The 7,889-nt window shown below is 45.5% G+C and overlaps 1 protein-coding gene across 1 annotated transcript in view; it reads right to left on the reverse strand.

The window, feature by feature from the left end:
• The window catches only part of znf395a (zinc finger protein 395a), a 17,769-nt gene extending 10,257 nt beyond the window's left edge, over positions 1-7,512 (reverse strand). Inside the window, exons 1-4 of the mRNA XM_078255954.1 lie at positions 7,386-7,512; positions 2,063-2,239; positions 880-1,028; positions 395-504 (exon numbers count right to left, since the gene is read on the reverse strand). Coding sequence (XP_078112080.1) covers positions 395-504; positions 880-1,028; positions 2,063-2,233 — 430 coding nt within the window. The 5' untranslated portion in view covers positions 2,234-2,239; positions 7,386-7,512. The remainder of the gene's footprint in view (positions 1-394; positions 505-879; positions 1,029-2,062; positions 2,240-7,385) is intronic.
• Between the last annotated feature and the right edge of the window lie 377 nt (positions 7,513-7,889).

A 7,889-nucleotide genomic window follows, 5' to 3' on the forward strand; every position in this document is an offset into this window, starting at 1 on the left:
GTGTGTGACTGTCTGTGTGACTCTTTGCGTGTGTGTGTGTCTGTGTGACTGTGTGTGTGCGCGTGCGTGTGTGACTCTGTGCGTGTGTCTGTGTGTGTGTGTGTGTCTGTCTGTGTGACTGTGTGTGTGTGCGTGTGTGTGTGCGTGACTGTGTGTGTGTGTGCGTGCGTGTGTCTTTGACTGACAGCTGCTTTTGAAAGGAGAGCATGTTGCAGTTGAGATTATTTTTCCAGCGTGACGTTGTGAAGCGTGGAAAAAAAGGAATGTATGGATGTAAATGTTCATTTAAGCCTGATGATGATATCACGATATAGCATGTTTTTCTAGTAGTTCCATAAATAAATCGTCCGTAGGAAGTAACCCCACCAGTGTGTCCCTGTTGTGTTGCTGTTACCTGTTGGGTCTGGGTGGGGGGGGCTGTGCAGCAGCGGGCTGCACGACAGACTGCTGAGAACCATGGCCGCCATCAGCTCGTCCATCTCCACCTCCCCTGGGCTCCGGCGCCTGCAGGGCGACACCAGACCCAGTTTAAAGAAATAGAACACAGATACAGCGGTGGAAGAAGTATTCAGATTACTGCAGTAAAAGTACTAATGCCCAGGACCTTCCTACCTCAAACCCTTACCCAAATATTGTGAAGACCTGCTGCATGCCACTGGGCCATGAGTTTGCCTATGTATTGTACTGCATCTGTAATATTTGTCTCCCTGTACCATTTTTCTTCATCTGGACATAAATAAATAATAAATAAAAATGTGTGTGTGTGTGTGTGTGTGTGTGTGTGTGTGCGTGCGTGTGTGTGTGTGTCTCTGTGTGTGTGTGTCTGAACTGAACCTACACCCTTGGTAATACGGATATATTGGCCAGCGTTAGTCTCACCTTCTGGGCACGTCGATGCAGGAGGAGACAGATCTGATGCAGGACGGAGACACGGAGGACGGACCAGATGAAGACCAGACAGAAAGGTCGCTCGGCGGATCCCCCGCGCCTGCTGACTCACTTCCTGTCCCCCCGCAATGAAAATACACCTGACAGAGACAGGAAACAACGGAGACATCATGTATTTCATCTCTGAAGAAGTGAAACATGACGCTGGGGGTTTTCTCTCCTTAATCTAAAATAAATGGGTATCTACACTCGGACTGGACAGAAATATGTGAACACCTTTATCTATTTTTGTTATTTTATATTAAACGGTAATTATATCTTTCAACCTGGACCCTATTTCCCCATGCATTGGTGTCTAAGTGACTGATGGGACAATAATCTTTGACATCGGTCCAGTATTGACCGTGAACCGTTCTATAACGTAACCCTACAGGACAGATGTTCAGCATCAGTCAGCGTCCACTAAAAGTTCAGTTTTTACTGCTGACAGACTCAGATTATTATTCTCAGTGTCTGACAACATTAAGGAAAGGATCCCTACAGAGATAGACCTTTTTGTTAAAGAGTAAGATCATTTTTGTTAAAGAAAACTCACCACCACCAAACCCACCAGACTCCATGTAAATAATCAGGACTTTTAGCGTGTATAGAGCCAGCATATTTCCACCAGACTCCATGTAAATAATCAGGACTTTTAGCGTGTATAGAGCCAGCATATCTCCACATGTAAATGGGTGAATTAAGGGTTTATTTCAACCAAACCAGAGTGGTGATTGTTGGAACAGTGGAAAGATGAACCAAGACTGCTTTTGATAGTTTTATTTAGTTTCTGTCCACTTTGAATGAAGTGTGTTTTACGATGCTAAAAGTTCTGATTATTTACATGGAGTCTGGTGGGTTTGGTGATGGGGATTTCGGGGCTGTTTCATGTTAAACTAAAAGGATCTTACTCTTTAACTAAAAGGTCTATCTCTGTAGGGATCCTTTCATAATGTTGTCAGACTCTTAGAATAATAATCTGAGTCTGTCAGCGGCAACAACTGAACTTTTAGGGGACGCTGACTGGCGGTGCACAATTGCCCGCTAAAGTTACATTGCACTTTGTTTCGTGTTTGAATACTGGACCAATTTCACTGGCGTTCACATTAGTCACTTAATGTTTTCCTGCTCTCACCTTCAGCCCGCAATGACCTTTGACTCTGCCGACGGCCTGTTGCCCTGCTGCCGTTGCCATGCTGACGGCGGTCTCACCCGTCTCCTGGCCCGGTCCCGCCGGCGGGCAGGAGGAGCTCACCACCAACGCCCCAAAAGGAGAACGCTTCCCCAGACGTGTCTTCGGAAACATGTCTGTCTGAATGTGACACACAGAATTACCATTACCATGTCATTATTGCATTGAACTGCCTTGCACTATACATATACTGATATTGCACTATTCCTTCCCTTTCTTCAATTGTTATTGGATATTTTTTGTAAAATGGTATTGTTATACTGTTTTTATTCTTCAAATGTGAAGTGAGTGTTGTACTATGAGAGCAAAGATTAACCCGAGACTAATTCCTTGTTTGTTTATGCAAACCTGGCCAAAAACAGCTGAAAATCCTGTCTTATCCTAGGATAAGAATGTAACTATTTCAGTCCTGTTAAGCCCTGTTCAGACCAAAGACTGGACCAGACGAGTGTAACCTTGCAACTACTTGCAACGCGTCGGTCTGCAGCGTTCTGAGAGCTGCCAGTTCACACCAACGAGACGAGACGAGACGGTGTATCATCTCCATAGCAATGCCTCTTTGTACTTCCGTCCTAACTTCTGACTTCCAGGCTTTTTGTAGCTGGGTTATATATCATTTTTTTGCGTCTAAATATGAACGTGGATAACCTTAGTGATAGCGAGATGCGTGCTACAGTTACATTTCTACTGCTGAATCGGCGAAAACACGTTTTATTTCTCTGAGTCACGGCTTTGTCCTGCTCAGTCACTCTCTAGCTCGCTCCACCGTACGTGCTCGCGGGCGCACGTTGAGCATCCGTTAACAGTTTGTAACAGAATTAAAATGGATTATGGATCATTTTATTGTAGCTGACTTTATAGGATGACTTCTCTATTGGCTGTAGAAACAGGAGACGTCTCTTACGTTCTAAAACCAGCCTCCGGAGACTCCAACAGCTGACTTCTCTATTGGCTGTTGAAACAGGAGACGTCTCTTACGTTCTAAAACCAGCCTCCGGAGACTCCAACAGCTGAGTCGCAGGCACCAACATCAGCTGTTTGAGTCGAGCTGAGACAGACCGGTTCAGACCGCTGAAACTTTTCTCTGCAACGATCTAAAACGGTCGCAAATCTTTGGTCTGACCTGGGATTTATAATGATCATGGACAGTTTAAAAAAGAGGATCTACATCGATCCAGCAGGACCAGACCAGCCTGTTCTCATGCATTTGTAGTACATATATCTGTGAAAAGTAAAGCTCTGTAACTGGTATGTCTTCTAGTATTTATTCCTGTCAGCAGCATGTCAGAGAGAGATAGAGACAGAGAGAGACAGAGACAGAGAGAGACAGAGACAGAGAGAGACAGAGAGACAGAGAGAGACAGAGACAGAGAGAGAGAGAGAGAGAGAGAGAGAGACAGAGAGAGACAGAGACAGAGAGAGACAGAGAGAGAGAGAGAGAGAGACAGAGACAGAGACAGAGAGAGACAGAGACAGAGACAGAGAGACAGAGAGAGACAGAGAGAGACAGTTTTCATATTCAGGCTGTTAAACAGGTTGTTGTTAAAATAATTATCATTGTTTTGCTTGATTTGCTAAATTCTCTGATGGCTAAAGAACTCTTCTGATGACTGTTGAAGGACTTCATGTCAACAAAAAGCGTACAAAAATGTCGGAAATACCAACAAATTTACAAAAAGGTGACAAATGTCTGAGAAAGCCACAAAAAAGTCGGAACAAAAAACAACAAAAAATAAAGAAAAAAGCTGTTTTAAAAAAAGTGACATGCAGTAAGAAAAGCACACCCATAAACTCTGGTTTTGACACCGTTCTACTAACCACTCTCCCCCAAAACTGGTTTTTCCATTTGCATTCACACTGGCCAAGTGGCCACAGGGACTGACCTTTTGTTATTATAACATCTAAGCACCAGTATGCGGAAAAGGGGAAAGACCCTGCCCTGAAGTAGGCGCTGAAAGAGTTAGAGCTGTTACACACCAACCAGACGGCCGACCGTCGGCAGAAGAGCCAGTCGGACTGATCAGTCGGGTCCCAGAGGTCCAAAAAAATGCCTCAAAACACACTGAGGGGACGCCGACTTGAGCGTACGCTCTGCGCGTGCGTGGAACGTAATAGTCTCCATAGCAGCAGGCGGCGCGTCTCTGTATTGTTTCCCAGAAAATGAAAACCGGCAGCTGATTGGACGAACGCGTCACGTGGGTCTGGTTTCTCCAGAAATTCACAGCCAGACTGTCATGGCGTCTCGTTCAGAATACCATCTCATATTGTCCTAAAATAGTTCGCCGAAACGTGTTTCTGAAGACATTTGAAGAGAGAAACAGGCCGTGCAGTTGCAGGTGAGTCCCGACTGCCCTGTCTCCGACTGAGCATGTCAGGTCGGCCCAAATGAAGGACGACAGCTCCTCCAACGGACGACGGTATGAACACACCGACCAGACTCGAGTCACCGACCTCGCCAGACTGTCAGACGGACGATTATTGGCTTGGTGTGTCAGGGCCCTTACAGGAACTGTGGCCAGAGGAACTTAATAATCCCCAAATTGGTCCAGTCGGGAACACGAGAAAAAAAAGGGTTTTAGGAACTGCAAAAATCCCTCCGGTCTGAAAGTGACTACTGTCGATGTGAGATCTGCTCTAGGTTTCACAGATCTGAGTGAAATCCCAGTGAGTCATGATTTACAGTCAGGCTTCCTGTCTCATACAGGACTGAGTTCATCCAGCGGTGCAGCCACAGCAATGCCCCTCCCTACCTCAAAGAGCTACTCGCACCACAGACCCCCCTCACGTAAGTCCTCCTTCAACCCCCCCAGGACCAAGCTCCACACCGCGGGGGATCGGGCTTTCTGCTCAGCTGCTCGCCTGTGGAATTTCCTCCCAGACCACCTGAGGGCTACACAAACCGCTGACTCATTCAAGAAGGGCCTAAAACCCTTTCTTCTTAAGCAAGCTCTCTCGTACGTCTCTATCGTGTTATTGTTTCTCTTGATTTCTTTCTTTTGCTTCTGTTTTTAATCTCCTGTAGACCTTTGGGATTGATTTGTCAATGAAAAGTGCTCTACAAATAAAAAGTATTATTATCAGACTGCTGTGTGTGTGTGTGTGTGTGTGTGTGTGTGTGTGTGTGTGTTACGTGCATGTGTGTGTACGTGCGTGTTTGTCTGTGCTTCTGTGTGCTACGTGCATGCGTGCGTGTATTCGTGCGTCTGTGTCTGTGCGTGCAGGTCTGTGTGTATTTGTGTATTCGTGCGTCTGTGTGTGTGTGCTACGTGCACGCGTAAATTCGTGCGTGTGTGTGTGTGTCTGTGTGTGTGTCTGTGTGTGTCTCTGTGTCTGTCTGTGTCTGTCTGTGTCTGTGTGTGTCTGTGTGTGTCTGTGTGTGTCTGTGTCTGTGTGTGTCTGTGTGTCTGTGTGTGTGTGTCTGTGTGTGTGTGTCTGTGTGTGTCTCTGTGTGTGTGTCTGTGTGTGTCTGTGTGTGTGTCTGTGTGTGTGTCTGTCTGTGTGTCTGTGTGTGTCTGTGTGTGTGTGTGTGTGTCTCTGTGTGTGTGTGTCTGTGTGTGTCTCTGTGTGTGTCTCTGTGTGTGTGTGTCTGTGTGTGTCTGTGTGTGTCTGTGTGTGTCTGTGTGTGTGTCTGTGTGTGTGTCTGTGTGACAGTAACTGACCGAGCGGAGGATTAAAGTCGGAGCAGATGGGACCAACTGTAAACCAATGTTTCTTCATCACGCTGCATCTGTCTGCCAACGCTGATGATTATTACAACACTTTCATTACTAAACTGCGTCACCATGGCAACATGATGAAACACGATGACACCCCCCCCCCTCCAACCCTCCAACCCTCCCGCCTCATTCGAGGTTTCCTGTTAATCAGTGACTCAGAGGATCCAGAGCTGAAACCCTAAAACACGTTCAGGGAAATAACTCCAAATAAACAAACATTAACCTCCATGTGTTGGCCCTCCGACCTGCTCCGTTTCTCCCGTTCATGAAGCATGAAGTAAGACTAATTACTACCCAATTCTGCGTTACATCTGGCCAACTACATTCCAAGTCATTATGAATGAATGAATGAATAGTTTATGTCCAACAACATAGAAAAAAATCATCAAAAAAAACTTACAATACAAGACACCACGGCTGCACAACGTATCGTTGGTTTTTAATCGTCATCGCGACATCAACCGGCCCAACAAACACATCGTGAACACCCGGAGAAGCTGCTTTTTCATTTTTAACTATCAATATTGTATTTGGCTTAGTGTGCATTATTCTAAATCCACATTTTTTGTATCCTAATCCACATTTTTTTTGTCTCTAAATCCACTTTTTTGTCTCTAAATCCACATTTTTTGTCTCTAAATCCACTTTGTTTGTCTCTAAATCCACATTTTTTGTCTCTAAATCCACTTTGTTTGTCTCTAAATCCACATTTCTTCTCTCTAAATCCACTTTGTTTGTCTCTAAATCCACATTTTTTGTCTCTAAATCCACTTTGTTTGTCTCTAAATCCACATTTCTTCTCTCCAAATCCACTTTGTTTGTCTCTAAATCCACATTTTTTGTCTCTAAATCCACTTTTTTGTCTCTAAATCCACATTTTTTGTCTCTACATCCACTTTGTTTGTCTCTACATCCACTTGTCTATCCATCTCTGTGTTTAAATCAATGTCCATTACTTTGACTTGCCTTTAGTTTTGTGTGAAAGGTGCTTTTAGTAATAAAGCTCGGCTGACTGAGTGACTGAAGCACTACTGTGGACCTCTACTGTACAGACACACCCCTGTGTGTTTGCAGCTCTGAGCCAATCACATTCCTTCAGTGCTGAGTTCACACCCACCTCAATAAGAGTCCTCAATGAAACACACAAAAACACCCAACCTCGAACTCCTTTATCGCTGCAACTCGGAGCTGTTTGGGACTCTAAAATGTCAAAAAGAAACAAATAAAGTCTCGACTTTTTACTTTCCAAACTCTGCACACGGCTCCACAGTCTGAACAGCAACACAACAACACTCGGGTTACAGGCAGAAAAAAAGAGCAGCCAAAATCCCCCCCGCCCCCCCCCAACAAGCCAAAAGTAACTCAAAATGATTCATCCGACAACAATAATGGTGATCACACAGTCACACAGAGGAGTTTGTGCAGTAAAGTCTGCACGTTTTTCTTGTTGCTGTGGACTTTGAGTCCCTCCCAGACTTTGAAACCCAGTGAAGAGAAAGAGAAGGAGAAAGCCAGTCTGCTCAGAGACTCGTCAACAAGGTGTCACGTACCTGCAGAGTCAGAGGCTCCAGCCCAAAAACAAGCCTTCTTCCAGTAGGTCTGCCTGTAGCACTGAGTCCACTGCTGTTCAATGGGAGCTGAGTGTGAGTGCAGCAGGCTGCAGCCAGTCTCAACACCTTCAGGAGGGGGGGGGGGGGAGAGAGAGAGAGAGAGAGAGAGAGAGAGAGAGAGAGAGAGAGAGAGAGAGGCACACAAAACACGGAGCGGATCACAAAACTGGGAGGGATAGTTGTTCTGTCTCTGAGAGACTGCGTAGCATTAATAGGCTCGTTGGAGATGAGCCAGCCAGGTCTGCACCCAATGCATGCCGGCATACGCGGAGTTTGGGGGGGGGGGGGAGCACTGCCCCCCCTTGGTGGCTGAAACTGGGAAATTGCACAGTTTCAAAAATGAGTGGAATAATTACGTCTGGCATGACCAGATCTTTTATAAATATTTTAAATAACACAAAACAACCAAATGGTGGTAGGTAATACATCTGATTTCATATACTG

This window comes from Sander vitreus, chromosome 1 (genome assembly GCF_031162955.1).
Source record: "Sander vitreus isolate 19-12246 chromosome 1, sanVit1, whole genome shotgun sequence".
NCBI lineage: Eukaryota > Metazoa > Chordata > Actinopteri > Perciformes > Percidae > Sander > Sander vitreus.